Below are 14284 nucleotides of genomic sequence, written 5' to 3' on the forward strand. Positions count from 1 at the left end.
ATATAATTCCATCTAGAACCAGCATTTACTTTTGCCTGGACTTCAGAAAAAAACTCTGAGGTACCCAGATGTTTGAGGTTGCTGCTTTCCTCATTGGTAGTAGTAAGTTTGGCAACTGGAGACATCCTCTTGATGTGCATTACCTGGAAGAGTTTTCCGGATTCACATGCTGTGCATTATTCTCCCTCTAGTGATTGGCTCTGGTATTGTCTATTTTTCCCTTTTTCTTCTTTTTTTTCCCTTTTAGGCATCATCGACCACCATTTGGTGCTTTGTCCGTCCCCAGCGTGATGTCAGATGGCACCTCGGATGTTCCTGTGCATGGTAGCCATCTAAGGATTCTTTCTCCGTTCCTGTTCTTCTCTTTCTCCTTTTTTAATTTTAAACAGTTCATCTTAATATATGACCTCTTCCCCACCTGTTTGTCTTGTTCTCACTTTTGAGGAGGTGGGTGGGTCACATGTGAATCCAGAAAACTCTTCAGTCTGCAAACCTACTCCTACGGGTGAGTAATCATTTTGTTTTGCAGCATGAATGCTTTTCTGGATTCACATGTTGTACATTAGATAATGAAGCGGTTTCCCCTTCATTGAGTTTGGTTGGGGTGAAATGATGAGCTCGAAAACAGGTGCTGTAGTACCTTCTGTCCCACTTGAGCTTCCTTATGCATTCGTATGCCCACCCAATCATTCTTTGTGAATGTGTGTGGGGATGCCCATGTAGTTGTTGTGATAGTGTCTATGGGCACATTTGCCATGAATGCTAGTGTTGCACCCTTCTTTCTTGTTGAGTGTGCTTTAGGGCGATGAGGTAGACATTTGCCAGCTTAGGTGTAGCATGTTTGTATTGTGTTCAAGATCCATCGTGCAATAGATCCCTTTGCGATGGGTGACCCCTTGTTGGATTTGGCATATGAAACGAACAGCTGGTTACTCTTGCGAAACTGTTTGGTTTCCTCTAGGTAGTATATCAGCGCTCTTCTTACATCAAGAGTATGTAATGTCCTTTCCAGTTGTGTCTATGGGTTCCTAAAGAATACTGGCAACTGGATCATTTGATTTATTTGGAAGTTGCTCACCAACTTAGGTAGGAATTGAGGATTTGTCCTGAGGACTACCTTGTCCTTGTGAATTTGCATGCATGGTTCCTGTATTGTTAGCGCTTGAAGCTCGCTTACTCTTCGTAGTGATGTGATTGCTATCAGAATAGCAGTTTTTATTGTGGTAAATTAGAGCTCTGCTTTGTGCATAGGCTCATATGGTTTTGTCATCAACTGTGTTAATACTGTGTTCAAGCTCCACATTGGGCTGGTGGTTTCCCTGGTGTAGGCCACAATTACTGCCAAGTGTACTTTGAGAGATAAGTAGTTGATCCCGCTGTCCAGCAGGTGTGTGAGATAGGTTATTACTGTTTCCTGTCTAAATATTGTCTCCTATGTATTGTTCTTTGTGCATCATAGGAGGTACCTTTTCCATTTTGATGGATATCTTTGTCTTGCTGTTGGCTTTCTAGCCTCCTTCAGTATTTCCATGGTCCTAGCTGGTAGGTTTAGGTGTCTGAATTCTGTTTGTTTAGGAACCATGCTGTTAGATTGAGTGTTGCTGGTTCCGGGTGGAGCACTCGCCCCTTTTGCATTGTGAGCAGGTCTTGTTTCACCTTGATTTTGATCATTTGTCCTTTGGACAGCTCTTGTCTAGGTTTGTCTGGCCCACTGTGGGGCTATTGGGAAGAGATTCGTTCCTGGTTGCCTGGCCTTCTCCAGTATTTTTGGTATTAGGGGAATCGGAGGAAAGGCGTAGGCAAATCTCCCTAACCAGTTTAGTGACAAGGCATTTCCTTCTGACTGGTGGTGTTGAAACCTGCTGATGCAAACAGGTCGATTGTTGGTGTGACCCAGCAAATCCCAGAGATTTTTTCTAGGCTTTCTTGTTTTATCTCCAATCGTGTGAGCTGCTTTCCTGTCTGCTCAGTTTGTCTGCCTCTATGTTGTCTTTCACCGGTAGGTGGACTGTTTTTATGTTGATGCTTTGTGGTATTGCCAATTTCCATATCTTTTGGGCCAGTAAAAGACCTTGTACCCCTTGTTTGTTCATGTAGAACTTTGTTGTTGTATTGTCTTTTGGTTTAGTATGGTTTTCCCTGCTACTAGTGTTTGAAAGGATTTCAGGGCTAGTAACACTGTCTTCATCTCTAGGAAGTTGATTTTTTTTATTGCATCTTCCTTGTTCCACTGGCCTCAAATTCTCAAGTTGCCTGTGGGTGCTCCCCTTCCCTTGTGAGATGCATCTGTTGTAAGAGTCAATGATGGAGTCGTTGTCTTGAAAGGTCTCCCCTTGGTTATGTCTTTGGATGTTCACCATTGTATCTCCCTCTGTGTTGTCTCTGTTACAACTACTAGATCCTCCCAATGTCCGGTGGCTTGTGATCAGCTGTTGCCTAGCCATTCCAGGAAACGGCGCTTGTGGGGTCTTGATTGGGTTATGAGGGGGATGCATGATGCCATCATGCCCATTAGTTTCATGAATGTCCTCACTGTCAGAGATTTTCCACTCTGGTAAAGGGGTATTTGCTCTGTGATTGCCTGTATTCTCTTCGGAGTAGAGTATGTATGTGCTTTTCTTCTCCAGTTGTGGCTCTGGGGATGCTTTCTTGTGATTTATGCTGAGCCCAAGTTTTTGTAGAGTTGTGATCACTGTTTGAGTATCCCTTTTGGAAGTTCACCTTTGTATTTGCTTTTATCAGCCAGTCGTCCAGGTAGCAGTATATCCACTTCCTGTCCAGTGAATCCACTTCCTTATTAGGAAAGCTTCGACTACTGCCAGGCATTTTGTAAAAACCCTTGGTGCTGACTATTCCAAAAGGTAAAACTTTGAATTGATAGCGAACCTTCTCAAGTACGAACCTGAGGTACTTTTTGTGTGCTTGATTCATTGGTATGTGCAGGTAGGCATATTTTAAGTTTATGGTTGCCATGTAGCCCCACTTTTGTAGAAGTGGGATTACCTCTTGTAGTGATGTCATTTTGAAATGTTGCACGTGGATGAATTTATTGATGAATATGAGGTCCAGGACTGGTCTTAGTGTGAGGTCCTGTTTTGGCACCAGAAAGTAAGGGGAGTAGTTTTCTTTGTTTAGCTCCCTTTTTGGAACTCTTTCTGTTGCATGTTTGTGTAGGAGTTATTTTACCTCTTTTGTTAATTGTATTAGTTATTTTTCTTGATACCTATTCCCCTTTGGTGATCTTGGTATTGGAGGGCCGTGGTGTACCACGTTTAAAACCCACTTGCTGGTTGTTATCTTTGTCCATTCTTGCAGGTAAATCGCTATTCTGCCTCTCATTGGTGTTGGTCTGAGGCTGAATTTGAGTCATTTTTAGGTTCCTCCACCTCCTCTGGGGTTTGGCCTCTGGTCCTGCCTCTGCTATAAAAAAGGCTGCCTTGGGGGTGGGGGTGTTGCCATTGCTGGTACCCAGATTGCTGGCCAGCCAGTTGTGTGGTGTCTTGGCCTTGTTGCTGTTGTTGTTGTCCTGTTTGAAAAGGTCCTCTTCCTGAGGGTTTTCTGGGTGTGTTTCCTCTCCTGAATGTACCCCTATATTTTAGAGCACCCATTGCCTTTGCTGTCTCGTTGTCCTTCTTGATTTGTTATAAGGACTCGTCTACTTCCTGTCTGAATAAAGCCCCTCCTGTGAAGGGCTTATTATTAACGAATGCCTGGACTTCAAGTTTAAAGCCTGAGATCCTGAGTCAGGCATGTCTTCTGAGGGTTGTGCCAGTACACATTTGTCTGCTAGCAGTATCTTCTGCATCCAATGCTGATTTTAAACAAGTGTTGGCAATATTTTTCCCCTCCTGAATAATCACTTTGGCTCTCCTCCTGTCCTCTTCTGGGAGTTTTTTTCATCAATTCCTCTATCCTGTCCCATTTTTGGTGACCATATCAGTTGAGGAGGGCTTTACAATTGGCTATACGCCATTGTGTTACTGATTATCTTTCAATTTTTCGTCCTACCATGTCCACTCTTTTGCTTTCCTTCTCGTGAAGGTGGTCCTGTGGATGTATGGGCATTGCTCCTCCTTCTAGCTGTAGTGGCAACGATGGAGTCTGCCACAGCGTTTCCTTGATGTACTTGGGATCGTTTGAAGAAAGTTTGTACTTCTTCTCTATTCCTGGTGTTACGCCTTTACTTGAGGCTTTTTCTCTGAAACCTTCCTTTCCCTGGTCCAATATGCTAGGTAGCATTGGAAGATACGGGTTTCCCTTGTTGGCATAAGGGTTTCCAGGAGGAAGCATGAGTCTCCTTTCTCCTCCTCCAAGATTAGTCCATAACTCTTGCCAGCTCGTACATGATTCCACTGTAGAAAATGATGTAGTCTAGGGTGAACGCCTTGAGGGGTAGTTGTCGACCTACTCTTCTGTTTTTTCTGTTTTGAGGTCATTCCAGTCTTTCTAAAAAATTCCCATTGCTTCCTCCCCTTCGGGATCATATAAGTCTTCCTCAGTCTCTTCCCCATGTGGTTCTGGTGTTGCAGGGGCTTCTTGCTCTTCGACATCTGCGGTCCTGGAGAGCTTGCTTGGGACTCTGAATTCCTTCAGCGCCTCAGTGAATTCCTTTGTGCGATGAAGAAGTGTCGCCATTTCAGCTTCCAGCCTTCGCCTTTTTTTCTCCACCTCTAAGGCATTTTCGAAGTCCTGCGTCGAGGATGCCCTCTTTTGTGGAGCAGTCTTTCCCTCCCCCGATGGTCTTGGGGTCTCTTTCGAGGCTTCTCACTCCGCGGTGGGTTTCATCTTTTTCAACGTTCTGCCTTCAGCAGTCTTCCTGTGCTGAGATCCGTGAGCCTCTTTGTTTCGTGGCTGGCCCTCGATTGTTGTTTTCGTGGGTGTCAGGGCTGCCTTGTGTGACTTCTTTTCAGGGAACCAGGTCTCCGAGGGTTTCGGTGGTCTTCTTACCTTCTTGGGTTTTTCTCTGCGTCCTTCACTGATTTTTTTGCCACACATTTCTTCTCAGCATCCCCCTCAAGGACTTCTATGTCTAATCCTCCTGGGTTGATTCTGCACCTGTGTCCTGATCCTCGTCATCGGTGGAGAGTCTTAGGTCCTTCAGGGACAGTGTGGTTTTTGGCTGAACGTTGCTGTATGATGCTCTTCTCTCTGTTTTTCGGTAAGCTTTAAGAGTCGTCTGCATAAATGCGGTGCAGCCCTCACAGTTCTAGTCCCTGCGGTCTCTCAGCAGGCAAAGGTTGCAGACTTTGTGCAGGTCACGCTGTGCAGATTTGTTGTGCCAGTTATGGCAAAACTTAAAAGGGGTGTTCTCCATGACCCCATCCTTGCTTCATTCTCTGGCCACGTGAAGAAATCTAGCAGGGTCTCCTGCTGGGATGAGGTGGAAAAAAGGTACCCTTTCTCTGTCGCTCTTCTCCTTCTGTCTTTCGACGTTTTTCTTTGAAAACTCCTGTTTTATTTTGGATTGTTTGGCATAGTAGGTAAAAACTTCTCCTTATGCTTTCAGACCCAACGGTGGAAAAAATAATCTGAATATGGCTACCACGCACAGGAACTTCCGAAGTGCTGTGTGACGTCTCACACAGAGGGTGGACTAAGCACCGAATGGTGGTCGACGACGTCCCAAAGAAAAAAACAGAAGAAAAAGGTAAAAAAAGAAATTCAGGACCTAACCACTAGATGGCGGTATAATGCACAGCATGTGATTCCAGAAAAGGATTCATGCTGCAAAACAATAGTACCTACGCCTTGTGATATCAGTGGTAAATAACAATAATTACCATGGATACTGCCAAGTACACAGCGAATGCCCAGGACCAAATACCTTGCAGTAGGACTGGCATGTGGATGTTCAGCCAAGATGGTCCCATCACTAGTGATGGAACATAAGACAGTGGTTCACTCTTCCCTACCAAGATGAACCAAGCCATTGTGACTGGATAGAAATTTATTTTTCTTAAATATAGCGTTTTGGCTTTGAAAATGGAAAATACAGACCTCTAATGGAAGTGCAGTCAAGATACAATTTTCACCCTTTCTACACCAATGAAAATTAAAGGAACAGTACTCCTGGTAACTGGGCTGGCTGGTGAACTTGGGGCAAAATACCAGAATGATCTTTGACACTTACACTGCCTTTTGAAATGTAGTTTGAGTCCTTCATGATGTCTCTTGCCAGGCCAAAATCACAAATCTTCACCAGTTTCCCTTCACAAATCAGAACATTCCTTGCAGCCAAGTCCCGGTGAACGCACTACAAGAAGAAGCACAAGCATTAGTGAACCACTTGAAGTATTGTGCATTCCATTTATTGCTATTCACTACCCGGGCATTCACACCATGATCACAATCTAAGCTCTAACTTCTGGCCAGCCACATCCCTCCTCTAGCCAACTGAGCCCATTCAGGCCCTCTTGCTACTCAATCTTCCAGCCATGTCCCTTCATTTATCAATTATATCACTTATTGTGTCTGTGAGGTTCTTATATCACACAGAGCTCTGGGAAGCTCTTCCACTCATCCAAGCGACATTTACTTGACAGTATGAAGGACCCATACGTTGCTAGCTGCAGAGCTCACCTTGTGGTCCAGAACCATGCTCTTTGAGTACATGCAGAAATACTGATATCAGATAAGGACATCATGTTCCACATGTGGGCACTAGAAGAGTCTGTGTGCTGCTTTCATGCTGTGAATAGCATGCCCTATAAACAGACTCCTAGAGGGCTAACATGCACGTGCGAAAACACTAACATATTCTGAAAGCACGAGTTAGAGTCAATCGTACATGCCTCCGAAAGGTCAATGGGGCTGGAACGGTAAGTCACATCTTGCTGACTCTCCCTCAGCCACACCAGACTTTCAGAGCAACTGGAATAAGGGAAGCACTCTGGTTCCCCAAAAAATAAATGCACTCTTGGTAATGGGAGAAAATAAAACTATTTTTCGTATGTTCTGCTTGCCAACGTAACGTCACAGTCTGGCATGTCAGATGTCTTATCCTAGTTTGCTTAAGGATGCGGTATATGTGTGGCTTGTGCCTGAAAATGACGTGAATCAGTTGCCTTTTCCTCCCAGTTGCCAAGTACCTCGCTCTGGTTTAACACCTTCCTTTACGTTTTACACAACAACTACTTCCTTTAAATAGCCAGGGGATTGCTTAAGACTTAGTAGATGGTTGACTATATTAATTTAATGTCGGTGTTAAACCAACATGAAGATGTCCACTAATTTACACCCCACTGACATGAACCAATAGATGATTGTCTGGAAGTTACAATTAGGAGACAAGGGACAGGTAATGGCCATGCCCCTGGGGCCTCTTTGACTGTGCAGACAAGGTCTCTGGCAATTAAGATCAGCAACTTAGTGATCGGAAATTGCTGTATTCAACAATTATCCAGTTTCCACTGGAGCATTAATGACACCAACAGTAGCGATAATGAGCTGACTGAACACCGAGGAACTCCTGTTGCGGGTCTATTTCTGGTCACTTGCCAGCAGAAGACGTGGCAGCATTTCTCAAGCAATCCATCTTTTCCCCACAAGTGGTTCCAAATTGCACTGTTATAAGGGACAGAGCCCTTCCTCGTCTTCCACTGTGTATTCATTTTAGTTATATAATTTGGCTTGTATAGCGCCAACATGCCACCTTGTTGTCCCTAGTGGGTGCTGTAATCAGTGAGGAACCTTAGTCTCACCATAATAAGTAAATCATCTAGCTTTGTACCACACGTGACGTCAGGTGGAAGCCACTTACTTGCATAGTTTAGTCGGGGACAATTACCAGTCTAAATAGAGACACCCCTCTCTAAAGTTACCAGGTGGCTCCATGACACGCAGGATACAAGCAATCAAGTGCCGGGCATTTCTATTCACCAACTATTGATTTCAGGTGAGTTAGGTCAATTGTTTCAAATTAACTGGGATTGCAACTTTGGAAATGCGCTGATTTCTGAAATGAAATCCTAGAACTGGACAAAAGGTTTCACTCCCTCCCAGCGGTCTCAGAAAGACCCCTCGCCTCGTCTTCCACAGCGAGTCCGAGTGATAACAATCCATTCTAGCCATCCGCTTTGCTCCCGCGTGTCAAACGTCTGCTGCAAACAGGGAATGATTACTCAACCCGGTTTAATAGTTTACTTTTGGGACTCTGCGTAAAAAGCATAATCCAAAAATGCCAAAGTTATGTAAAATTATGCTGGCGTAACAGAACTTTTGAGTGAACCTAACCTCAGAAACATATTTTTTAAGAAGCAGGTGGCACACTGGCACTTGTTTTCCATCGCAGCAATGGGTGAATAATATGTAGTAGCCAGGCGCGTGATAAAGAGCGTATTTATATTCAGAACATGGCACGATTATCTCCCCTTGTAATCAGCATTGTACTAAAGGTCGTTGTGACTATACCAATACTGTACCTTCCTCATAATAACACCTCATGATGCCTATACCTTCCCAGGAGAATGACCTCACTTGCGTATAATTGTAAACACTGAAGTGGTCGTAGACGTCTTAAATAAATACACACATATTCTGCTGAATAGGTGCATCATTGCCTTATAAATACAACATGGACATAAAAGCCCCCTTCTTACCCATAGAGCCCTCTCATTCAAGGACCACAACAAGAACCCGGTAGTCCATTCCTAGACCTGCCCCAAGAGAGGATCTCTCACCCCTGCCAGAGTGTATGTGACTCTTTTGTAATGTCTGAATACTAGGCTGTGATTATGAGTGTCTCAGAGGGCATTAAGTATTGCAGTCATTACAAATTGACACTGCAGGGTTTAGAATATATCAGTTGCAAGTAGGTTCCAAATGATGCATGGGAGAGTGGAGGAAGGAGGAATGAGAGAAAATGGGGTTCCAGCAAAAAAACAAGACAGAAGGGAAGAGACGTAGAAGAAAGATGGCGAAATTGGTAGGGGAAAACCTAACGGAAACAAACAGAAACGATGGTTCGGTGAAGGGGTGCTGTTTATTAGCAGAGAAAGGCAAGAAACACCAGCAGCCTCACCACTGGGTAAACAAAACCAGTAAACAAGCATATACGACAAAGAAGGGCTTCTACCAAGGTTCATCATTGGTAAAAAAAGTATGAGGAAACCACTTGGATGGAAAGAGTCACTAGAACCAAATTCACCAGATTTTGTTCTCCAAATGTACATACAACCAACACTTCCTGCGATGTGACTGGTGGCAAGAGCACATACATTGGTAACTGTGCACTTACATTTTTGGAAGCAAGGAACTCCATTCCATTGGCTACCTGATAGCTGAAGCCAACAAGGTCCCAGAAGCTCAGGATGGGGGAATCGTTGATCAGGAGGGTATTATCTGTCCTCTCAGGAGCTGCAAAGTACATAAGAGAGTAAATGAGAGACGCGATATTGACAAAGGCAGAGAGTGCATACGAATCATTGATGCAGACATTACCTGATGGTGAATAGCTATCCAGCTCGTATGTGGTGCCATAGTTGGAGGGTTCAATGTCAGCATACTTTATCTCTCCCTTCATATTAATCATTGGGACATAGTTCAGGTCATCCTTGCACATGTCCATGTATCCACCATCGCTTTCCACAGAAACAGAGTTCAGGCTGCAATAGAGGCATGATGGCATTAGCATTGTGCATAACACATGGCAAGCACAATACAGATCACCACACTAGAGGGATGGATGGCTGACTTAAGAGGTGCGATGATGGTGCTTCCTGGTAACTAACTTGTGGTTTGTGGAACCAGGGATCTAGGTTTGAGGGCATGAGGAAAATGAGTGCATCCCTGTGCACAGGTCTCACAACTGCCATAACTGTAACTCCATCGAAAGGGGCGATCCCAGTTGTTAAGAGCTATTTGAAAACCTGAATATTGAAATGTTCTGAGACCGTAAAAAGTGTGTTTATTTGCATGATTTTAGTCCAAACAGACACTGGTGTCATGCGAGACAGTTCCTTTTGCACCATTTGGCCTCAATCATGTTGTTTTCGTTTGTTTTTGATTGTATTGCATAAAAATAGCCCTTATTTTTCACTTCTCTTAAAACCTACACTTCTGAACTGCTCAACTTGCATTCTTCCGAAAAACACTTCCTCTTAGGGCTACCCAAGTGTTGACCCTGTAGCCATGAGCATTTTAGGAGGAAGTATAATTTTTGTATTTTTCTTATTTTTATTAAGACCTTAAGACATGTTTATCTTCTCCTATCTTAACAGCAGGTGGACAAATCTGAAGGCTTCCATTTGTTGGAGAAGGGGCTTTTATAAACGTAGGCATTAAGGACCATTTTAGATGCTGAAGTCAGTGAAGTGTGGTCACCCTGGCATATCTGCCTCTGCATGGAAGATGGACCGGGAAAGGTAATAAGAAATGCATACTGCTACTTCAGCAGAGAATATAATCGTCTAAAGAAATGTATATTTTTAAGGCTGATAGGAACGTTGTTGACAATTATTTGTTGCCTAGCCACTTCTTACCTTTCCTGTGGATCCCAAATCTCAAGCTATTCAATCTTACAAAGTAAATGCTTCCTCATGTAATATAGTTCCTCTCTTTATAAATGTCAATATTTCCCTTCATGTCTCCAATGCTGACTCTTTTCCAGTTCTCGTTATTTTAAATCGTGTACCACATTCATCATTGTAACTGGACCCTTCCCGAACTATCTTTATCTTTCTGAAAGATGGGGCCATCAAAAAACTGTACAGTATTGAGCTGAGGGTCCCAGCAGTGGATACGGTACTCCAGGCCAGGCCTAATGAGTCATAAATACAGTGACAACACAGTATCCGCTTTTCTGCAGCTTATAATTTTATTTATACATACCCTCAGTTCTCTTCCTCTCCTAATGGCCTTGCATGTCTTGTAAATTTCACCACACACATTCTTGCACATATGTGTAATATACAAGTGCCAAAACGATTTAGAAAGCCAAGCTTCTGACTCATAATAAATCAGGATGTATGAATACTTTTGTGGGAAGATCATACTTATGACTAGAAAATGCACATAATGTGCAGATTTTTCACAAGGGAATGTCTTAAATGCCGGTACTTTGAGTAGAGCTAACATCCCCAAGGTACTGAGTTATTCACAATTTCATTAACCTTCCTGCACTCACTGCACTTGAAAACCTGCCCCTAAGAAAAGTAGTTGCAATCGTGTAAAAAGTGTTGGGAAGTACATAAAAACCTTAATTGTTGAGGGGATGTGAGGAACAGATTTATTCACACACAAAAATGTTTTGGAGGTTGTAGCCTCCTCCTTTAGTATCCATTTGCCTCAGCTGACATCGGCACTTGCCCTTGTGGGCACGCATCGAATGTTGCTTCCGGAACGTTCTGGTGGCCATCTTTGTTTTGCATCATGGTGCACTTACTTTATCCTTCGCTCTGCACATTGTCACAAAATGGTTCTCTTTACCACTGCTTTTGCATATTTGACCAATGGCGGACACTTTTCTTCATGTGGAAATGCAAATCCACATCTGTAGCACAACGTTTTGTGTGTCGATACCACTTTGTGTCCTTCAGTCTTTTGTTTCAAATTTGTTTTCACACTCATTACTGACTTGCTCTGGGCACCTCTGGCCTCCATGTCAGCAGCTTGTTTCTCAGCAAGTTCCTCAGCTCAGGCAGCCATCAACACTTGCTCCAGACTAAGAGTTTCTGTCAGCATTCGTCTTCTGAATGAATTGGACAAGCATCCATCGATCACTGTAGGGTGTATTACTTCTTCATCATTAAATTCATTGAAGTTACAGTGCTTGATGAGTGTGTCAAATCTTTCCACAAATTAATCTATAGTTTCAAAAACTCTTTGACGTTCCTGACTGAAAACATATCATTCATAATCGATTTTTGGTATTGGACTGAGCTTGAGATTCAACGCATTCTTATTTTGAAGGTATGTGACTTCTTTGTCAGTTCTCAGCATTTCCTTTATGACTTCATTACTGCAGATAATTTGTACCAAATAATTTCTAGGTGACACACCACCCCAGATGTCCAGCAATAATAGAATTAATTCACAAAGTAACACTGTGCTCTCTGTCACAGCTTGCTTAACAGTAAAGGAACATGCTTTCAAGAATCAAGTATGTAACAGATGCAAGGTTTTTAGGAACTAATTGAAAGAGGGTTTTTCAAATGTCATGCCATAAATCAAGAGTTGAGTCTGCCCAACTGCAAAAATGCTGGGATAGTTTAGGAGAACATGCTACCAAATAGGAAACCAGGCTATGTGAAAAGTAAAATGACATGTTTAGCCCCATGTGATCAACTCATCAGATCAGAACCCACAACTGCTTTATGTACACCATCCCTGTAAAAGTGTCAGAAGAGTCCATACCTCTGCACTTGTCCACCACTCGGGTCACTGATTCCAGTCTCGGTTTGTCCCTTTTCCATGCAGTAGTGCAGGAAGCTGTGCTTATTCCGGTGCAGATAGTCCACAAGATCCCCATAGCGACAATATTCCGTAATAATGTAGATGGGACCTAAAGAAGTGACAGAGTGAAGCACATCCATCACTGAAGGAAGTCCATTCACCCTCATTCAGAAATGCTAAATCAAACAATGGAAGCCTGAGATGGCATGAAAGCAGAAGACAAAATGGTAATTGTATCATACAGATTGTGTTATACTCATCATCAATTTTGGAATGCTGTAATTTATATAAGATAATAAGGAATGTTTTTATATGATTTTATCCTACAAAAGGGTGAAAAGAGATTTCAAAGTATGTAAGGGTACAGTCTGGATGGTTTGATAAACCAAGGTTCAACTAGAAAGATTTACCTGTATGTACAAGTGTTTCATTGCTTGAGTTATCTTTCACACAAATTTAAAAGAAAATTATTAAGAAAATGTGACCTAACCAGTGATACAAAAAGTATAGAAAAGAACAATTTTGCAACAATGCATTTCAAGGTGTGTGTATTTGTAAGAAGGATTGATTTTTAATACCTTATGGTAAGGAAATGCCTCCTTTGCATGGTTACCCCCTGACTTTTTGCCTTTGCTGATGCTATGTTTTGATTTGAAAGTGTGCTGAGGCCTGCTAACCAGGCCCCAGCACCAGTGTTCTTTCCCTAAACTGTACTTTTGTTTACACAATTGGCACACTCTGGCATCCAGGTAAGTCCCTTGTAACTGGTACCCCTGGTACCAAGGGCCCTGATGCCAGGGAAGGTCTCTCAGGGCTGCAGCATGTCTTATGCCGCCCTGGGGACCCCTCACTCAGCACAGACACACTGCTTGCCAGCTTGAGTGTGCTGGTGAGGACAAAACAAGTAAGTCGACATGGCACTCCCCTCAGGGTGCCATGCCAACCTCACACTGCCTATGCAGTATAGATAAGTCACCCCTCTAGCAGGCCTTACAGCCCTAAGGCAGGGTGAACTATACCATAGGTGAGGGCACAAGTGCATGAGCACTGTGCCCCTACAGTGTCTAAGCCAAACCTTAGACATTGTAAGTGCAGGGTAGCCTTAAGAGTATATGGTCTGGGAGCCTGTCATACACGAACTCCACAGCACCATAATGGCTACACTGAAAACTGGGAAGTTTGGTATCAAACGTCTCAGCACAATAAATGCACACTGATGCCAGTGTACATTTTATTGTAACATACACCCCAGAGGGCACCTTAGAGGTGCCCCCTGAAACCTTAACCAACTACCCGTGTAGGCTGACTGGTTTTAGCAGCCTGCCACACTCGGGACATGTTGTTGGCTACATGGGGAGAGTGCCTTTGTCACTCTGTGGCTAGTAACAAAGCCTGTACTGGGTGGAGATGCTTATCACCTCCCCCTTGCAGGACTGTAACACCTGGCGGTGAGCCTCAAAGGCTCACCCCCTTTGTTACAGCGCCCCAGGGCATTCCAGCTAGTGGAGTTGCCCGCCCCCTCCGGCCACGGCCCCACTTTTGGCGGCAAGGCCGGAGGAGATAATGAGAAAAACAAGGATGAGTCACTGGCCAGTCAGGACAGCCCCTAAGGCAACCTGAGCTGAGGTGACTCTGACTTTTAGAAATCCTCCATCTTGCAGATGGAGGATTCCCCCAATAGGGATAGGAATGTGACCCCCTCCCCTTGGGAGGAGGCACAAAGAGGGTGTGGCCACCCTCAGGGCTAGTAGCCATTGGCTACTGCCCTCCCAGACCTAAACACACCCCTAAATTCTGTATTTAGGGGCTCCCCTGAACCTAGGAACTCAGATTCCTGCAACCTAAGAAAAAGAGGACTGCCAAGCTGAAAAACCCTGCAGAGAAGACGGAGACA

At 43.8% G+C, this 14284-nt stretch overlaps 1 protein-coding gene across 2 annotated transcripts in view; it reads right to left on the reverse strand.

Moving 5' to 3' along the window:
- PDGFRB (platelet derived growth factor receptor beta) overlaps window positions 1-14284 on the reverse strand; it is a 229019-nt gene that overhangs the window by 34900 nt on the left and 179835 nt on the right. For both annotated transcript variants that reach the window (XM_069199532.1, XM_069199531.1), the window contains exons 15-18: window positions 12352-12499; window positions 9439-9602; window positions 9236-9354; window positions 6131-6253 (exon numbers count right to left, since the gene is read on the reverse strand). In XM_069199532.1, coding sequence (XP_069055633.1) covers window positions 6131-6253; window positions 9236-9354; window positions 9439-9602; window positions 12352-12499 — 554 coding nt within the window. The remainder of the gene's footprint in view (window positions 1-6130; window positions 6254-9235; window positions 9355-9438; window positions 9603-12351; window positions 12500-14284) is intronic.

Source organism: Pleurodeles waltl, chromosome 7 (assembly GCF_031143425.1).
Source record: "Pleurodeles waltl isolate 20211129_DDA chromosome 7, aPleWal1.hap1.20221129, whole genome shotgun sequence".
Classification (NCBI taxonomy): domain Eukaryota; kingdom Metazoa; phylum Chordata; class Amphibia; order Caudata; family Salamandridae; genus Pleurodeles; species Pleurodeles waltl.